This window comes from Pseudochaenichthys georgianus, chromosome 21 (genome assembly GCF_902827115.2).
Source record: "Pseudochaenichthys georgianus chromosome 21, fPseGeo1.2, whole genome shotgun sequence".
Taxonomy (NCBI): domain Eukaryota; kingdom Metazoa; phylum Chordata; class Actinopteri; order Perciformes; family Channichthyidae; genus Pseudochaenichthys; species Pseudochaenichthys georgianus.
Genome location: NC_047523.1, coordinates 1,740,188 through 1,761,098, shown reverse-complemented (window position 1 = coordinate 1,761,098; position 20,911 = coordinate 1,740,188). Strand labels below are relative to the sequence as shown.

The 20,911-nt window shown below is 41.1% G+C and overlaps 1 protein-coding gene across 1 annotated transcript; it reads left to right on the top strand.

The window, feature by feature from the left end:
* Nucleotides 1-753: 753 nt before the first annotated feature.
* On the top strand, nt 754-18,911 carry LOC117466642 (ras-related protein Rab-17-like). Its single transcript, XM_034110014.2, has 5 exons — nt 754-1,123; nt 3,488-3,639; nt 3,742-3,867; nt 5,697-5,790; nt 18,662-18,911. The coding sequence occupies exons 1-5, from the start codon at nt 955-957 to the stop codon at nt 18,790-18,792; spliced, it is 672 nt and encodes a 223-aa protein (XP_033965905.1). The 5' UTR covers nt 754-954; the 3' UTR covers nt 18,793-18,911.
* Nucleotides 18,912-20,911: the final 2,000 nt, after the last annotated feature.

The following is a 20,911-nucleotide window of genomic DNA, read 5'->3' as shown; positions in this document are numbered from 1 at the left end:
CGTAGGCACAACTTTACATTTTATTTTGGAAAGGTTTAAAGGCTTACTGGTAAAAAAGTATTGATGTTATCATATTTTATCAGTAAAAAAAGAGAGTTAGAATGCATATTGAAGGTTCCTTCAAAGTATTGAATCGATGAGACACTTGCTTTTAAGCAACTGAATACATTTGCCTAAAGGTTCTTTTATGACAAAGTGGTTCCCAGACCATCATATTCGAATGATGTGACCATGGTATTGATAACTGTCATGTCTGGAATGACTGTGCGCGTGGCACTTTATCATTACCACTGGGCTGTGATAATGCAATGACTCCCTCTTGTGTTGAATCAGTGCCTTGCAAAGAGATAGAGGAAAAACACGAAATGTTTGTGTCCAATTTTGAATGACTTAACATAACTTATTTCACCATGCAACTAAGCAATATATGTAATAGGACATTCATATTGAAACATGCTGTAAAGTAACACCATACACAAATAAAGTTTTCCTTCATTAAATGTTGTTAATGAACTGAATGAATACATAACTTCAATAAAAAGACATCTGCCATCTGATGGACATAACACTGAACTTTGGAAGAAGACCACATTTCTCCTCCTGTGTTATGTGTAATGAGCATGTTAAGCGTGAGTGCATGTGATGTTTAGCTTACAATGGCCTCGAATGTGTTATAGCTCTGTTGTGGTGCTAAAAGGAAGTGAAATTATGGTGTCAGCCTTTTACAAGTTATGACTGGACTTTGGTTTTACTTTTATTTTCTGTAAAACCAGTTAAAGCTTGCGCAGTGTCAGACACGGCAGAGAAGACATTATTACATCTCTGACAGAGTTTGGAGTAGTTGTTGCTAAGGAGACGGAGAACTGCTGAATCAGGGCTTGAGGACCTTCTGGGACTTTTTACTATCTTGTCGTTCTGTATTTTATCACTCTTTTGCAACGGAGTGAACTTTTGATGGGGGAAAAGCTCCCAAAGGTGCCAGGAGACCCCGACACTTTGAGCAGACCAATGCGGACCCTCAGGGTTAAGATGGTTCTTCTGGGGAGCTCTGGTGTGGGAAAGTCCAGCCTGGCCCTGCGGTTCTGCAAGGATGAGTTCAGGAGGACATCACCTACTGTAGGCTGTGAGTTCATGACACTTGCAGAGACAATGATATATTGGGGGAAAACGTATTTAATCTGAAAATTATTCAAATATATATTGTGTGATGTTGTGAAAGTTGTTATTTGCCTTCTTGCTGAAGGTTGGATTCAAAGATCTTAACTATACTCATGATTCCTTAATGACTTAGCATTCAGCCTGGAAGCAGTGGAAAGAGCTAACATGGCTGTAGCTGCAGTAGAAACACATTCTTAATAACAGCTGTTAAAAGTTTAACCTATTCCAAAATCTGTGTATAGTTCAAAAACAACATCCAGCTGTGGTCTCTCTGTAACTTATGTGTTTAGAATATTTCTCAGCGAGAAACATGAACTTCCTGGAGAAACCACAACTTCTCTTTTAAACCTCAGTTTTTGTACGGACTAAACAAACAAGAGTATTTGTTAACTAACTTCATTGGAGCTTGAAGGCATATTTTATTCCTGGAAAAAGCCAGACTGGTTGTAAAAGGTGTATCCAGTTTTGATGCTAAGCTAGGCTAATGACTCCTGGCTATCGCTTCATAGATCTAAATAATTGATAAAGTTCTCAATTTTTTATTCTTTCTCTAGTTAATGAACTTATTTCCCAAAATGTCAACTTAAATATTTATCATAATTATATAGTTGTATAATTTAATAGTTTGGCATGGCTCTTATATTTGTGATTTTCAACATAGAATCACCAAACAAAGTACTTTTGGCTTTTCGAGTCGTATTTAGATTGAAAGCTGTGACGGTGCTTCCACAAGTGAGACAGAATGTTGCGTTAATAGCTTAAAGGTCACCTGTTGTGCAAAATCCACTTTTTCATGTCTTTTATATATCAACATGTGTCCCCTCTCATTCTGAACGTTTCAGGAAAAAAGATTCGCTCACTTTTTGTCCGATCCATTTATATAAAAACCTGTCTGAAAATGAGCTGATCAGATTTTGGCCACTTTATGATGTCATGACGATTTTTTGGCCACATTATCAGCTGAATCTCTTCCTCTAGCACCATTGTGCTCTTTTTGACCAAATGTCTCTCAGAGGGGCGTGGGGAGGTGCACCTTATTTTCATCTAAAGTAACAGACAGAGAATCAGCACTTTGGAAACAGGGCTGAAACAGAGTTATGGCATGCTACAATGGGTGATCTGTTTGGTATTTCGAGCCAAACACTTCAGAGACATGTTTGTATCCAAGTCCTATTGATGATAAACAGTATAATAGGGGGCCTTTAAAGGTCACCTATCATGCTCTATTTAGGCAATAGCATATAGGCCTCAGATATATAAAAATATATAAAAAGCATGTCTAAGTGTTTTTCTCAAAATACCAAACAGATCACCCATTCTAGCCATGCATCATACCCTTCTATTTCAGCCCTGTTACTAAATTGCTGATTCTGGGTAAGCTTAAAAAAAAAAAAAATTGAAAAAAAAAAAAGAGAGGGCGGAGCTTAAAGGAGCTCATGCAGGACCCGGCAGATACTGGGTGTTTCTAAATGTCGAGAAGGCTTGCTTGGTAGCACATGTACCTCCGCGTGAGTTCCTTCAGAAGTGAGGCAAGAATACCTCCTATAGCCTCGGAAAACGAAGAATGGAACAGGCTAGCAAGTGTGCAGTTTACTTTACATTTTCCGCCAAAGATTTGGGAAATTGGTCCGTGCGCAAAGCATTGTGGGGATTTTAAGACCGCGGAGTCTACACATGTGCAGCCTCGAAATTTCCCGCAACGAAGTACACCGGCCTTGGTAGAATTCCAAGTATCCTGGAAATTGGAACAGTCCTTCGGCGGCACTCAATGATATAGTATCTTGAAATAGTGGCTCTGGAGCAGCTTTACTTGAGATTGAGAAACACCCACTGTCTAAATGCTGCGGTGATGAATCGCCATATCATGTTCCAAACCACATCAAGGATTATTTCTGAAACAGTATAGAGCTCAAATGCTTTCTCTCTCGCGGGTGTACCACAAGGACCGTACCTTTTATATCCTGCTTCTTTACACATATTCTCTCCAGTACAGCGTTAGCTCTGAGTGTTAGCGATGCTTGCTAATGTAAACAAGTAAAGCATTGTTTCTGATACAGCAACGTTTCTGATAGGGCCGTGGGTCCAAATCTGGATCAGCTCCGTTGTAACCCCGTTGTTAGAGATTTGCGCATGAAGCAAAAGAGAGAGGGTTTTATTTTCGGACACTTTGTGTGTTTCCTGACACACCGGGGCACATCATTATCTATAAAATACATCAAAAAGAGAATTTAAAATGCGTCAACATGACACACTAAACGTTGCTGATCTGTGAACAAATGAGTCCCGGATGATGTCATTGTGCTGTCTGCCCCCCCCCCCCCCCCCTCAGGTGCATACCTCACCCAGGTGGTGCATCTGCGTGAAGTCACTCTTCGCTTTGAGATTTGGGACACGGCAGGGGAGGAAAAGTACCACAGTGTCACCCCCCTTTACTACAGAGGAGCCCACGCTGCACTGCTGGTCTATGATATCAGCAAAAGGGTAACGGAACAGACATCTGACCACTAAAATAACTCATCAACTCATTGTTTGGGCTGGTGCTCATTACGTTGTGTATCTTTGTGTGTGTTTGTGTCAATAAAGGACACATTTATCAGAGCTCAAGTGTGGCTCAGAGAGCTGGAGAAGCAGTACTTGTCAGGATCCACCGTCCTGTGGCTGGTGGGCAACAAGGGCGACCTGGAACAGCATCGACAAGTGTCAGCGCAGGTACACACACGGAATAACTCCTTTCATCACAGTCAATCAGTCTATAAAATGCTACCATTCCCGAACAAACTGAAATGTTGACTTTAATTACATTTATTAACAGATTTCACATAACTGTATTAGGTTAGATGAAAGCTATAACATTAAGTTCAAACAAAAATATATACATGGCCAACTTAATATTATTGCTTTCATCTGACATTTTGTTGACATAATTAAGGTCATAATTAAGGACATAATTAAGGTCAACGTTTCTGTTTTTTCCTTTTATATTACAATCTATAACATTCATTGTCATGTGTTTTGGACCACACACAATACAGACGGTTGCAATATTGTGCATAAACCTGCAATGTGTAATATTGTTTTCAATTGCTGCTACTCATTTTTTAGACACAGCTGTTTGTCATTATTTCTATTCTATTACTAATTTGTGCTTTTCTTCTCTACATTTAATAGGTAAACATACTCTTTATTATTGCATTACTTTTGTGGCTGCCCACAACGCTTCCATTAGGAGAAACATGCTGCATTTAAGAAAATGATGCAAATATAAAACCCCAAATGTGCCAAAACACACGCAAATGAAGAAACATCTTCACCAACTTGACAACATATGCACAGCATTTACTAAAAGAAACCAAATGCTGCAGAGAAAAAAACGCAGCAAGTCGAACAAAAACCACGGGACACTAAAAAGTGATACACACAGCTGGGAGTTCTAGAGAGAGCCGAAGTCCCTCCCTTTCCGGTGAAACTCCATGGGACACTGGTCGTTTCTCAATGTCGAGTAAAGCTGCTGCAGAGCCACTATTTCAAGTATACTACGTCAACGAGTGGCGCCGAATGCTGGGCCTTTAAACAGTCCTTCGGCGCCACTCGATGACGTAGTTTACTTGAAATGGTGGCTCTGCAGCAGCTTTACTCGACATTGAGAAACGGCCCTTATTTCGGAAAAATCATGTATTGAAGTCAATGGCGAGAAAAAAGTTATCTTTCGATCTTTTGAATTGTGCCACGAATTACACATATGATGTTTGTCAATTTAAAAGATAATTTTGCAAGTTAAAAAAAAGAAATTCCGTAAAACTGTGAAGTAAGACTTTGTTTGTGTGAAACCGCTCAATGAACTACATCTCTGGTCTCGCAGAACAACACACGTCACCAAGATGGCCGTCACTACTGTCCTGCCAAAAAGGGATTGCCGTCCAGAAGCATGTCATTCAAAGCTGCCTGCCTGCCTTCCTTCGATTCTCCCTGAACCGTCTGATCTTGTTAATGTTCAATGTTAACCATTTGTGCAGATAGCTTGAAGTAGAAAAGATCGCCGATGCTAATGTACCGTTAGCGTTAGCATGTCTGCCCCCGGTTTCATAACTGCAGGCTATGTTAGCTGCTATCATTCAACAGCTCTGCAATAATATCAGAAGAAATCCTGCGATAAAATTATCATTATTTATATTTTAGGTAAGTCTCCAGTGGCCTACTTTATAATCCCTGGGTCCAGGGTCCACTGGTTCTGGTGTGTTTCGAGCTTAATTGCTGCGATTTGTTAATTGCAACGCTTTTTGTAAACACTGTGCATGTGTTGTCAAGTTGGTGAAGATGTTTCTTCATTTACATCTGCCAACACAGATGTAATGTACATGTGTTTTGGCAGATTTGTGTTTTTATATATATTTTCTCATACATGCTTCGTTTTTGAAAGTGCAGTCCGTTTCTCCTAATTGAAGTGTTTTGGTGCGTTTGCCTGTCAGCCACAGTAAATATGCCACTGCTATACGCTGTAACACTGCACTTTTCCCCGCTGATTCTGATTGGTCCTACAGGAAGGACAGAGTCTGGCTAATGACAGAGGGTTATTCTTCACAGAGACATCAGCCCTGTCAGGGGATCAGGTGGAGCAGCTGCTGCTGGGTGTAGGTAAGAAGGCTAAAGGTGTCGGAGGGAATGCAACAAACATGTTCATCGAGACTATTATTGCCTGGACTTAGCAACACAGCTTTGCTGCTAGGCTGTGTTTTTCCCCAGCAAACGTCCATCCTTCAGGTGCCTTAAAATACTAAGAGAGTTTGAGGGCAAAGGGATAGTTTGGATTTTTTGAAGAGGTGTTGTATGAGCAGTGTTGTGCTAGTTACTGAAAACCAGTAACTAGTTACCATTACTAGTTACTTCATTTCAAAAGTAACTCAGTTACTTTACTGATTACTTACACCAAAAAGTAATGCGTTACTGTGAAAAGTAACGTTTTAGTTACTTAAAAAAAGGCTCCCATTATAGTAATGCCCTTATAGCCTTAATTTCAGTACTGTTATTGCATTGGAGAATAATACAATCTATTGATCAACTTGACATGCATTATATGCAATCTGGATAGCATCGATATTAGCTGGCTTTACATTTTTGTATATTCTTTCTCCAGGTAGTTGGACAAAGTTTTCAGTCCCATATGCCGGTGTGCCGCCCGGACATGCTATCATGCTAACTAGCTCCCTGAAAGCGGGTGACTCCACTGTAGCAATAGCCTGCATGTGTTCTACAACATACCGTGCAATGGCTTTATCGACTTTTCCCTGGCTAGCAGTCCCTTGGTTAAAATCCAGCCGCTGTTGCTTCGGTGCAGGTGGAGGTGGAGTGGCGTCGGCTGAGTCTCTGTGGTTTTAGCTACTAGCTTCGTCCCAGCATGTTGTTTTTGCAGATGTTTTAAGAGATTTGAACGACTGGTTTGGGCAGTAGATAGGCTCTTTGACCCGCCAGGACACAACTTACATTTAACTAAAACGTTCTTTTCTTTGTGCTCGACAAAAGTGAAATAGTGAGAATATCTCCAGGTGGAGAAACTAGACTTGAGCTCCGCCGCCGCCATGACAGTCTTGTTAGTAAACAACACAAACACGCCCACAGCCCGTCTCCGCATGTGACACAGGAAGTATCTAAGTACATTTACTCAAGTACTGTACTTAAGTACAGTTCTCATCTCTGTTCACCTGGCTGTTGACTATATAAAAAAACTAACGCAGTAACGCACCATGTAGTAACGGTAACTGAGTTACTGAATTTAAAAAGTAATGCGTTAGAGTACTAGTTACTGCCAAAAATAACGGCGTTACAGTAACGCGTTACTTGTAACGCGTTAGTCCCAACACTGTGTATGAGGTACAGTCAATTCACCATCAGTGTATCGCAAACAGTAAATGACCAACAAGAATACCAGCAGGGAGCTAAGCTATAGCACTGCGGACAGGAAAACGAGTTTGAGACAACTAAAAACTCAATATCCGCAACCACAGCCTTTATCTATGCTCTTTTAAAAATGACCAGACTCCATTGACACAAACAATGAATCTACCTAGCAGAACAGAGGAGCAGCTGCCCTGATCTATTAGCTGCTTGGTCTTATTGTGTGACTTCTGTGTTTTAAAGGTCCCATGTCATGGCCATTTCCGCTCAGACCCGGTGCCAGAACAAATCTAAAGGGAGGGCATATGATTTTCATAGGAGGGCACACAAAACCGTCACGTGCTGCGGGCCTACGGCACAATATATATCAAACAGCAAGGCCAACAGCATTGCGTAAAGACGCACACTTATCGCAAATACATACACAAATAAAGGGCAACATAAAAACCACTTTTGAAACATTGTGTGCGTGGCAGCACAGATACTGGTAAATCACGAGCAAGGCACACTGGTTAAGGATGGCAGCTTCCTCATTGCTGCACTCGGAGAGAAGTAGTAGAGACGGAGACGATGAACTGCTGTTAGCTCTATTATGGCATTGTGCATGTTGTGAGAGGTGTGTTGCTGTGTGGCCAACTCTGCATCTTTGACTGCAGCGTATACTCAAACAGCGATAGGAAGAGCCCACTGCCTGACTCGGCAACACACTCTCACTCCCTAAGCGTCCAATAGCGACGTTTGGTCAGTGTCCGTGGCGTCCAATTGTGACGCTCCTAGGCTCCTTCAGCGTCATAAAGGGACGCAAATAGCTTTCAACTGATTGCAATGTATTCCCATCTGCGTCGGGATTTGACGCTCATGGAAGCACGGCATTCGTTTGTGTCGGCTGCCCTTAAAGGCAATGTGAGCGTCCATTCCCAGGAGTAAAGGATGGCAGAAGACACTACACTACCCAGAATCCCCAGCTATCGTTTGGACTACACCATGTGCTCTTGACAAACCCTGTGATAGTCCTCAAGCTCTGTGATTGGAGAGTGTGCTCCGAGGGTTAAGCCGATTCTCGAACAGCACTTGAAATGGGATGGAACCACGGCAGACTGTCCAAAACTGGATTTGAACGGGTCCACCGCGTCCCCCCTCCCCCACCCCGTCCCCAGAACTACACATGCTGGCTATTCTGTTTCGCAACATGTTCTCTATGGCACGTCTCTACTGGGAGTTGTAGTTTTAAAAGACGTTTTCGTATTTCCCATAATAAGAAGTTGCCAGTATTAAACTGTGTACATCCCTGGAGGTTTAGGGGACAGGAAACACTCACATTTAAAACATATAATTAATAAATGGGTGAAAATTGCTTGTGCCCATTATGGGCAGTATTAATATACCCACATGCCAGCTAAGGTCAGAAGAGCTTTATTTAACAGCTGGTCTTATGTGTGTGACCCCTGTGATAACATTACATTACATTAATTGATAAGCCTGAAACATGCACTTGTCAAGGTTCAGAGGCACATTGTGCAAATATGGCAGTAGCCATCGATCAGCTTAAGATAAGATATACTTTATTGATCCCAAGTTGGAACATTTGCGTTACATCAGCATGTGTAACAGTTAAATATGCAGTTGTGTTTATTTGAAAATCATTTAGTATAATCACATAAATTCTGTGTTTTATATTCAACAATTCTGTGTTCTTTATTTATTGATTGTTCAATACCTGACAAGGCCGGAGATGAAATATCTACATACATCTTATAAGAGTATAATATATTATGTATAATATCAGTTAAAATAAGTGCTTCAACATAGTTAACATTGCTGGAGGTATGCACACATATTGATAGATGTCTTGTAATGCACTATTGAGGAACCTGCGACCCAAGTTTTTCATTCAGTGCAGAACTACACCACAGTTGTGTAGGCCTATATGATATGTCAATAAACCTTAGAAAATCTTGAAATCTTGAAAGGGATGTGCAAAATAGTCATTACATACAGTCTTTAATTAACAATTAGTAGAGAATAACGAGTAATGAATATACTTTATAGGGATCGTATTAATATCTAATAATAAAAATATTGAAATTCAATAACATGCTTTAACCACCAGGTGTCCCTTTATATCAGCTGTGCACCTTTATGGTGTAAATACAGCCCATCTACCAATTGGATCAAATATAAAAGTGAGCCGAATTAGTGTTGATACTGCAAGGAGACGTATTGTGTGAAAAGAAATGTAAGATGTTGTTTAATAGCTGATATATTTATGATCCACGTCACGTTTTCAGTTCCTCATGTTTGTCTTCTCATCAGGGCTCTATAAATACAGAACTACGGCAGATATGTAATATGTAATGCAGCCGAACCGTGTATTACAATGCCTTTATGTGATGACTTTCAAAGAGAAAAGCAAGCACACTCGGAATAAGGTATTATTATTATTTCGGTCTGTTTCCGGTATTTGTTAATGACGATGTGCTCTGAGATGTGAGACTGGAATTGCACAGGGGGGAAATAACGTAGGCTATCTTTAGATGCGGATTTTGTTAAACTAATATGTTTAGGCTGTGGACCAACACTATACATTGACGGGGAAGGGGGTAGCAATAAAGATAACACCATTAAACAGTTACACAACATAACAGAAATAATATCGATAGCAGCGTCCCTAGCAACCACCTTGGTAACAATGAAAACGACGCGATTTCCTGAAGTAATCTTCGTAATAACTAGCAAACTAAAGATCATGTACATCCACTGCACACATAATCTGAAATAACAACTCATATTTCTCGCATCAAATGACATCAAAACGCATTTTAATGGACAAACTAACTTTAAAATAGGCATTTTCTACCGAGAATAAAACGAATTTCGGCCATGTTTTCTTTTTCTGCAGGGAGAAATTTGAAGATCACGTGACATAGACGCCAGCCATCGGAATGAATGGTGAAAAAAACGGGGTTTGTCAAACAGAGCACATAGTGTAGGCCAGGGGTGGGGAACCTTTTTCCTCTCAAGGGCCATTTCAATTTTTACAATATCCTCAGAGGTACAAGTTATTGACCTCTGCTTAAAAAAACTAAAATCACAGCCCATTCATTTCATTCTGTGCAAAGAAAAAGCAACCTCTTAATCCAGATATCTCACCATAACTCGGCGTATGCATGCACGTGCAGGGTGTGGCGTGCTCCCCTGGGAAGATTTTTTTTAAATGTTGAAGTTAAAAGCATCAATCTGGTGCACTTTGAGAGCAACATTAGGAGATCTATGGACACATCTCTCAACCCAAACACAACTGTAAGCAGATTTTCTTTTAATTTATGGATATTTGACAAATCACTCCCCTTTCAAACTGTATTCTTCTTTATTAATAACTGTCATATAGTATTTTATACCTGTTTACTTTATTCTCTTATTTTTTTTATAACTATAATGATCATATAAAGATGTGCCTTTCCCTCCCTGGTTGTAGAAAAAGCTTCTTATATTCGTTAGCATAGCTAGCTAACCAGATGCTAATGATAACAACACAGTTATTGACTGTCTGATTATTTATCAGTTAGTTATTTATCAGTTAGTTATTGATCAATTAGTTATTGACTGTCTGATTGACTGTCTGATTGACTGTCTGATTGACTGTCTGACAGATGAGCAGATCGCTCATGAGCAGATCGCCACTGGGCTTTCAACTAAAGACACAGACACGCAGAAACTGCGGCATGTGTACGGACTTATCGGTACTGCAATTTCTGAAGTGCTGGAGTGGCGTTCTGGTGCTCTCCGTCAGAACTGCACCCCTGTCAGTCGAGACATATACCACGTGATGACACGTTTGGCTCGTGTTGTGTTCAAGGACCCTGACCTTGGCCAGGAAAAACAGGCACTCGCTTGTTTAATTTGTTTGCGGTCTAGATTTCTTTCATTTTTTTAATTTTTTGCGTGTGTTTATAAATTACCTCGAGGGCCGTACCAAATTGTCTCGCGGGCCGTATGCGGCCCGGAGGCCGGAGGTTCCCCACCCCTGGTGTAGGCCAAACGATAGCTGGGGATTCTGGGTAGTGTAGTGTCTTCTGCCATCCTTTACTCAGAAAACATATTTGTTTTCCGAATCGAAGGGGAAAAATACAAAAGCATTGCACACAATTTAAACCAATCAATGTTGTGTAATTAACAAGGATAATCTGGTGTTTTTTAGTCGATGAGTAGTGCAGATATCACTGTAAAATCAATCGACAGTAAGAGGAGTACTTACTTCCGGGTGTAAAATTCTCCGTTATCCAATGGGAATGGATGCTCACATTGCCTTTAAGGGCAGCCGGCATAAACGAATGCCGTGCTTCCATGAGCGTCAAATCCCGACGCAGATGGGAATACATTGCAATCAGTTGAAAGCTATTTGCGTCCCTTTATGACGCTGAAGGAGACTAGGAGCGTCACAATTGGACGCCACGGACACTGACCAAACGTCGCTATTGGACGCTTAGGGAGTGAGAGTGTGTTGGACTCGGACATGCTGTGGAGTGAACCGTGGTCAGCTCTGAGAGGGAGTTGTTTGACAGCTAAAAAAGCTATAATATCAACGACAGCTGACACGTAATAACGGTTCCGTGCCAGCTGATCTGCACCAAAGTACTCATTTCCTTATCTGTTTCCTCGCGTATCTGTCTCTCTCTCCACAAACGCTCTCATGAAATGTGTTCTTTTGATGCGGCATGCCTTAGCAGTCCTTTATCAGTCTGTAATGCGTGTTTCCAGTCGCAAAAACCTTTGACATTAAAAGCTGCATCAGATGAAGACGTATTTACTTTAAACTGTCTACAGGGGAAACAAAAGGCTGCTTTTAACGAATATTCAAGCCATGGTCTGTTGTTGTACCATGCAGTGGCAAAAGTCCGCTTCTTTACTGAAAACAATCTCCCTGGATAACGATCCAGTTTCACCTGGTTGGGTTTATTAACCCCAAGATCATCTGGGGCTGTTGGTCTTTGAGCGGTTGCTGGCCCAATAGCACCTGTTGATGTGCTGCAAGGTAGCGTCTGTAGTGGAGGCACCGGCACGAAGGAGGATGCTGGCGGCTGTGGTGCAGGGTGTGCAACGCAGGTGGTGATGGTAGGGGCACAAGGAGCTGTGCCTCGGAGGACAGCGTTGGTGGCGGCCGCCTTGATGAGTCAAGGCTTGGGCTCGCTAACTCAGCCCCGGGGTTTTCCGAGGTCAAGCTCGTGACATTAAGGCGTGCTGCTGCAACGGCAGGTGCAGGGTCGCCAGCAGCTGCATCGGCTGCAGTTCTTTCATCGCTATTTCGTTTTAATAAATCCTTAGACCTTTTAAGCCAATTTCTGATGTCCATTTTGTAATTCAAACAGAAATGGGAGTCTACAGAATGCACAATACACAAATCTTAGTTACTATCTGACATCACATACATCGTAGCATAAAAGTTCACAGTTTATTTATACGGTGCCGGGCATGTTTCCACTGATCATGATTCCATTGTTGAGGTCTACTAGAATAGATTTACATTGTGCAATTCTCCAAACTCACATTGGTTTCTCAAACAGCATCTCTGTAAACTACGTGTATTCACTGAATTTCACTCTCTGCCTTTAACGGCTCGTTGTAGCTCCAATAGCTCCAGCCCCCACCCTCCCTGTGAGCACAGTGTGCTCTGATTGGTCGGGACGTTGTGCATCGCAATGAGCTCCGTGGAGGTGTTGTTTCCTTGTTTAGCGATGTCGGAGCCGCATTTAAGTTTATTTTGATTTATTTGGAACCTTTATTAATGCTTTTTCTGTTTCAGTGAGAGGTGTGCTTTGCTCAGGTGAAGGGGGCGGGGCTAAGGCTTTAAGTTGGAGGTGCGGTGTGTGACGGGAGAGCAGCAGGCAGCAGCAAGGTTTTCTTTGGAAGTTTTTCCTTGTACGATGTGAGGGTCTAAGGACAGAGGGTGTCGTATTGTCATACTGATATTCTGTACACACTGTGAAGACCACTGAGACAAATGTATCATTTGTGATATTGGGCTATATAAATAAACATTGATTGATTGATTGATACCGTCATTGACACGCAGACGCAACCTTATACTTAGTCAAATACAGATTATTAGGATCTGCTGTTTAAGTTTATGTTAAATATTGTTTTCGTCTTTAGTTTTGCTGGAAATAAACCTTGAAAAGCAACCGAAACGTCCAGTGTATTGTGTACTGCGAGTCTGACACTGCTTCCGAGGCCAAGAACAATAACTTTTGAGGTGACAAGACAAACTTTTTGGGATTTTGGCCACTACCAGCGATACACATCGAAACACAGCCAAATTCATCCTGAGCACACACAAAGTCACAGCCGAAGTAAAAACAATAAGTGTGGCTTGATATTGAGTAAGAAAAAGGTTGATAAACGCTGTGAGAATGGGTCTGCAGAGAGAATTTTGCCGCGATCCCAACTGTCTGTTATCAGCCTGCAGCCAGGGAGGAGAAATCAGCAGAGCTGCCTGCAGTGAGTAGCAGCGCCATATGAGTAGGCTTGTTTGAGACAAGCGAGACCTGCGCAGTTGCGATCAACGTCTTGCTAGTGCGTTGCATGATGGTTAGTCATTTTGTCCGACTTGCTCTGGAGGCTCGCCCATAGATATATATAAACACTAGATGGCTCAAGGGGGAGTCGCCAGCATAGCTCACTGGCGGCCATCTTGCCACAGTCAACAACTACTGCTACAGCTGTTGTAAGGTGAGTGATCTGCACACAAATGTAGTGATGGCAAAATGAAGCTTTGAATGAAGCATCGAACCACTTGGACAATTGTGTCAGAAATAGGTTCATTTCTCAAAGCTTCAGTTACAGCGACCTCTCCTGGCGAAGTGCAAGGCTGCAGTGGGTTTAACGTATCTTTGCCTTGAAAAATATTCGAGGCACTCACACACTAAGACTGAATATCATGTTCTATTTGCAATTAAAGATTGATAATTGTGTGTATTGGGTTATTGAGAAGAGACTAGAGAGTGCTGGAAATTTTTTCGGAGGAGAGGGCCTTTTATCAGTCATTAAAGTATTAAAGTTGAAAAGCAATGATTACAAGTACATCCATTTCGGGCTTTGAACCAGCTGCGCGGAGGACATCGCCGCATTCGGGCCAACGGCTCTACCCACTGGGCTATCTATTCCTTAAACTATTGAACTGTTTTTATATTACTGATAATTGTCTTTTTGTTCACAACTTCTCCACATTTCGAAGTGTTTCCCGAGCCAGAACGACCTATCTTTCTTCCTGGCTTGCTCTATAATGATACTACAATTAAAATGCAATAACAACAACAACAACTCAACAGCAACAATGCAAACTACGACAACAACCCACACATTGCGCATTGTTTAAAGCGGTTATAAAGTGAAGCGCTCAAATTCGAAACTGTTTCAACCTGTTACTTGTCAGAATCGAGACGAGGCAGTGCATTGAATCGCGTGAATGGACCGCGAACCAGTCAAGTGATTCATTCAGGAAATGAAGCAGTTGCTGCTTCGGACGTCACATGTCACGTGATTTGAAGCAGTTGCTGCTTCTGACGTCACATGTCACGTGATTTGAAGCAAGCTTCGAAGCACTGCTTCTATGGAATAGGAAGTCCAGACTTGAAGCTCCGTTCCAAGCTTCAGTGTCAAACTGTCATCACTACAAACATGCTCTTAACTCGCTGAATTCTTGACTGATTTACAAACGGTTTAGTTTATTATAAACATTATTAGCATGGCTATGATACAGGAGACAACAAGACATGTTGAAAAAAAAAGTTAATGACTATAATTATAAGTATGCAGTTTCATAACTACATCTTTGATATTTATAACAAACCAAACCATTTCAAAATTGGTTGAAAATGGAGCAATCTACGGTTATTTCGAATGAGCCTGTGGCAAGATGGCCGCCATGTGGCAACGTCGGTCTCTATTGGCCAGCAGCGTGGGTGAGTCATCTAGTGTTTATATATATATATGGGCTCACCTACATGAGACGTTGAAATCTCGCGGGACAAAGACGCCCGCAGACTTGAGAGTGAGGAGCGGCGAGGCGGCGCAGTTCCTCTCCACGGGCTGCGGAAGCGAAATGCTTGATGGGAAACGACTCGCTGGTATATCGAGCTGAGCGCTCATTGGTGGGTTTTACCCCGTGCTGCTGATGAAGCTCTCCAATTGGCTCGGCAAAAGTTTGTTGTTGTTTTGTGTCAGTTTTACGTCGCCACATCCATTCCCATTTTTCATCATTGTTCCACAATGTTTATCATCATGAAATTAACATATATTTTATACTATACTTGCACTGCTTACCGTTTCATACTTTATATATCTTAGCATATTCATACACACTGTTCATACTGCTCACAGGCTGCTGTGTATCTAGTGTATTCATACACACTGTTCATACTGCTCACAGGCTGCTGTGTATCTAGTGTATTCATACACACTGTTCATACTGCTCACAGGCTGCTGTGTATATCTAGTGTATTCATACACCTCACTGTTTATTCATCATTAAATTCATTCTATATTTTATTCTGTAGATTGTGTACATTACTTTTACTGCTTGTTGCACCCCTGGTTAGAAGCTAAACTGCATTTTGTTGTCTCAGTACCTGTAATCGGTGCAATAACAATAAAGTTGAATCTAATCTTGAGCAGGAACAAATGTATTTACTTAGTACATATCTGACATTAACGATTAAACACACGTGTGAATTCTAAATGCAAACCGAGTCAAGCCGACTCCGGAGGTGGCGGTATGCACCTTAAAGTTATTTGCAATCCGCCAAAAAACCGAGAGAAGAAGAAGACGAAGCCGACTCCGACTTCAGGCGAGCTTTTTGAGACCCGGCTGCGATCGGCTATTCTCATCTACTTTCGAGGCGAGCCGCAACGCGTCTCAAACAAGCCTAGTGTGTGTGTGAGGAAGTCCGTGGATTGGTCAATTTGGACCAATCAGAGGGGGCTTAACGTAACGGCTCCGCGGACGTAACGTAACGGCTCCACGGATTGGTCCATTTGGTTCCGGGTACCACATGACCGTATCGCGTCATAGCTCTGGGTTCTGGCCCAGGAAGTAAACAATGGACAGTGACGTATCTTCAACGAGGCGTTTTGGGGAGGTATTTTCTGTGTTAGAGTTTTACTCGCTACAGGGTGTACTTTGAGGGTTTTGACTCTGCACACCGTTTACATGCATAAAAACCTTCATAACACACAAGGGGACGGGCAATAACCGGAAAAGCATGACATGGGACCTTTAAACTGTTTTTTGGAAAGAGATTTCTGATGCAATGAAAGTATTCCACATAGTTCACATTTAACATTTTGGGGAGGATAAATACGTGTTGCTGCTGCTCGTCCACAGCAGTATATTGTTGAGCTTCCTGCTGGTATTCTTTTCTGTTTTTCCAAACAGCATCTACTGTAGGTAGCACACTAACTATGGACAAGTTAAACAACCCCACTTCAAACAATGCAAAGTATCCTGTTATAACATTTGGACCCAATTTGCCTGACTTGACGCATAGAATAAAACATGGGCGTAGGAAGCACCCTTAATGTGGGTGAGACAATTTAACAGGGGGTGTGGGCAGGTGGTGGACCTCACCTCCTCTAGGGGGGTCCGGGGGCATGCTCCCCCGGCAATATTTTGGTTTTAAATGTTGAAGTTAAATGCATCAATCTGGTCCACTTTGAGAGCAAAATTAGGGACTAAATCTATGGATACATCTCTCAAAACCCATATGAAACAGAACTGTAAACAGATTTACTTTTTCTTTCAACATTTATTTGAACAGCAAGTGGAGACAAAAGTGACTGCACCCAAAACAATAAACCTGCTAGCTAACTAGCCTAAACTCAGTAACAGAATGTGGGCAACACGTTCTTCTCCACAGCCACGCGACCTCTGAGTCAGACGTCACTTCCTTTTCTATCCTACATTTTGGTTTCACAGTTATGTACAAGGATGACGGACAAAGACAGGTGGACCGAACCAAAGCTGTTTGTCTGCATTTTTCAACTAAAATTGGTTACGCGGCTGGCAATACATCAAACTTGCACACTCATTTGAAAAGGCATCACCCGAACGTGAATATCACCGGTACCAAAAGAAAAAAGACTGAAGTGCAAACCCAACTCCCACTAGCATTTAAGCCTCCAACACTCGCAAAAAGTTCAGACCGAGCCAAAGCTATGACAAACGCCAAATATCCTTGTGTTGCCATGTTAGCAAAGCGCTACCTGGCTGCATCTGCTACCTCTGTCCCTAGAGAGGGTGTTCTCCACAGCAGGAGACATTGTTAGTGCCAGCAGTTCTGCCCTTTCGGCAAGCAATGTGGACAAGTTCATCTTTCTTTAAACAACATGAAAATACAATGACAAGTCATAATGTCAAGCTGGCTGCTTAGGGGAGTACTAGTACAGTACAGTTCAAGTACAGATTATTTCAGTTCATCGAAATGTTGCACCTTAATGTTCATTTTATTATATTTTGTATTTATTTGAGGGAATATTCACCGTTTAATAATAATTAAAAACTCAAAACTAATAGTTTATGTTTTGTGAGTACTAGTACAGTAAAGTTCAAATACAGATTATTTCAGTTCACCGAAATGCTGCACCTTAATGTTTATTTTATTATATTTTGTATTTATTTGAGTAAATACATTATTCACAGTTTAATAATAATTTAAAAAAAACAACAAATATTTTATGTTGTGTGATAATCTTTTCTGCTGTACCGAAAACGTACCGAATCGTGACCTAAAAACCGAGGTACTTACCGAACCGAAATGTTTGTGAACCGTTACACCCCTAGTGTATACACAAACTATACAAAAACGCCTTTGGAGCTTGTTTATCCATCTGTAAGCAACTGCCAGCTAGGTCTCTCAGTCACTCACTCCTGATCGTTCACTGCGCAGTGACAGCTGCTACGGGCCTGATGTGTGAAAGTGGAACTATCTGATAGATAGAACATAGGTAGCCTATCAAAACGGCCCAGCCCAGCCCAGTGGGGTGTGGGCCACACCCCTCCAGGGAGTGGCCGGAACACTTACAAATGTTTTCCTGGTATTCCCAATGGCCAGTCTGCCCCTGCCCTTAACTGTGCATTTGTGTTCTTTGTTTGATTGTTTTTACAGCATATAGTATAACCAATAGTTTTACTTCTTTTTTTGCATTTCTGGTCAAAGAAAATAAATATGTTTAACCCAATTTTGAGTTAACAAAAGGCCAACAATTGGAATTATTTGTACCTAGTTAAGATCACAGGAACATACCTTGATCGATTGTCACAGCATTATCGTATACATCAAAGTTTAGTAAAGATTCTGTTTCAAAACCGTTAGAAACAAATGAATCGCATCACACCAGATGCTATACATTTGAATAAAACACACATAATTAAATAAAAGGTTTGATCATAAACCTCTTATCATACAGAAATATTAAGAAACAGGTCAGATTTGACCCGAGGGCAACAGGTTAACAGACTCATCTGCCACTAGAGAGCAGTAGAGTTGTTTGTCTTCCTCTCAGGTGCTGGTTTTATTCTGCATGTGTTAGCATGTGTTGTTGTAACATAGCTCTGATTCAGCCCACAGGGTGTGCGAGTGTGTTGGAGCGCAGCAGGGGGCGCTGTCAGAGTGGAAGGAGACGCCTCATGTGGATTTGTGCCACAGAAACACATTCAATCCTTTTGCATCCTGCTGCAAAGTGGGACCCTGACCTCTAACTCTGTTGGTTGTTGTACTGCTGGTCTCTGTTTGAAAGCTGCACCGGGTAACACATGGGCACCTGGTGTACATCACAACATCTCAAATAAAGAATTGTAAAAAAACACTGAATTGTGCAGAATTCAACCATTTGTTTTAATGACTTCCCTCAGAGGGTTAAGGATCACCTCCTCAGTCTATGCCATATGTTACGCTGATATCAGAGGTAGAAGAAGTACTCAGATATTTGACTTATTTTCATTTCATTTCATTTTAAAAATATGTCAAATATCTTAACTTGAAGTAGAACTACGACAGTGTACCCTGTTGCAAGTAAAAAGTCCTGCATTTAAAATCATATTTAAGTACATTTACATAAGAGTATTGGCATCAACATATATTTAAGTAACACAAGTAAACGTACTCCTTGTGCTTTGTAGCTCCATTCAGAATCATACTGTATACTAAATGGTTATGATTATTGAGGCATTCATTTGTTCATCATAGCTGGTAAAGGTGGAGCTATATATTTTCTATTAGCCAATAATCTGGATCTGTAAAGTAACTAGTAACAATTTGTGTCCGATAAATGTAGTGAACTAAAAAGTAAAATATTTTGCTTACAAAATGTAGTGGAGTAAAGTAGTGTAACAAAAATACTCAAGTAAAGTACAAATACCCCAAAGTCATACTTATATACAATACTTGAGTAAATGTACTTCAATACAGCACACACTGGATACTAACAACCTTTATTCAGAGTCTCCTGCCTGTGATCACACTGAGCTTTACAGTTCAGTGTGCTTTCCAACGCCCTTTTTACACAACAGAAACCTTGTTAAACAAAGCAAAGAAAAAAATAAAGTCTTTATTTTTTTTTGTCTCTTTTTTTTTTTTTTCTTCATGTCCCTTTAGGGGCTCCGTACTTTTCCACCTAGTTGTAGAAAAGCTCTTTAAATTCGTTAGCATAGCTAGCTAACCAGATGCTAATAACAACAGATCGCCACTGTGCTACAACTAAAGACACAGCCACGCAAACACTGCGGCATGTGTACGGCTCCTTATGGGTAGGCCCAGAGCTGTATAATAGAAGAGTTACGACAACGGAAGTCCAAAAACGGTTATCGTCACGTGGTTCATGTAGACGAGGATCGTTCCCCGGAAGTTCATGGCGGGCGATGTGAATGCATTGATAACAGGAGATAGAACTACGATTTTTGGTAATTATTAGTGATTAAAGGTTTTGATTTGCAATATTTATACAACAAATCGATATGTGTATGTATTTACATCAATATGTTTTAAAAAATAAAATCGAATTTGCTAATATTAAGTTTACATGTTACTAACAGTGCCTTGGTTAAAGAGCCTGTTGCTGTTTATTTATAGCTTTGAATTCTTTAAGACCAATATTATCTTCTTAAACTTGTATGGTAGTCAGGAGCATCACTTTCTAATGTGTATTGATACATTTAGAGGGAGGGAATCTAAATTAATGCTTTAAAATTCAGATTGGATTCATTTCTACCATTTTCTTAAATTCATGGTAGTTTCAGTAATCCCATGGTAATTGAGGACACAAGTTATCTAAATGACTAATGTCATCGTTATGGCTTTCAGAAAGGACAGGAGACCGACAGGTGACTATCAAAGGACTAGCAGCAGCAGCAGCATGATGATGATGATGATGATGATGATGATGATGATGATGATGATGACGATGATGATGATGATGATGATGATGATGATGATGATGATGATGATGATGATGATGATGTTAAACGTGTTGTTTTAGGAACATCCATTGCAAATACATGGAATTCAATAAACATTGAATAGCATATCATGCAGTTTGTCGGTGCCTTTTCCTCCGTGTTGTCCTGGTTTGCTGTGCTGCCTGCCTCCTAGTCGCCACCATGGTTTGCTGTGCTGCCTGGGGATGCTCAAATCGCTCCGAGAAAGGAGTACGAATGTACGGCTTCCCCACTGACACAGAGCAGAGGAAAAAATGGCTGGCTCAACTCAGCAGGAGCAATTTCACGACCAACAGCAAAAAAATATGTGATGTAATTATATACAAACACTGCATTTGCACTTTTTCACAAAACACAAAAAAGCTTTTTGGCAGACTT

What these genes read in the sequence shown, in the direction of transcription:
- LOC117466642 (XM_034110014.2), top strand. Translation starts at nt 955, where the DNA reads ATGGGGGAAAAGCTCCCAAAGGTGCCAGGAGACCCCGACACTTTGAGC. An exon ending in GACATCACCTACTGTAGGCT is followed by an intron (nt 1,124 to 3,487) that starts GTGAGTTCATGA and finishes CCCCCCCCTCAG; the next exon opens with GTGCATACCTCACCCAGGTG. An exon ending in ATCGACAAGTGTCAGCGCAG is followed by an intron (nt 3,868 to 5,696) that starts GTACACACACGG and finishes TTGGTCCTACAG; the next exon opens with GAAGGACAGAGTCTGGCTAA.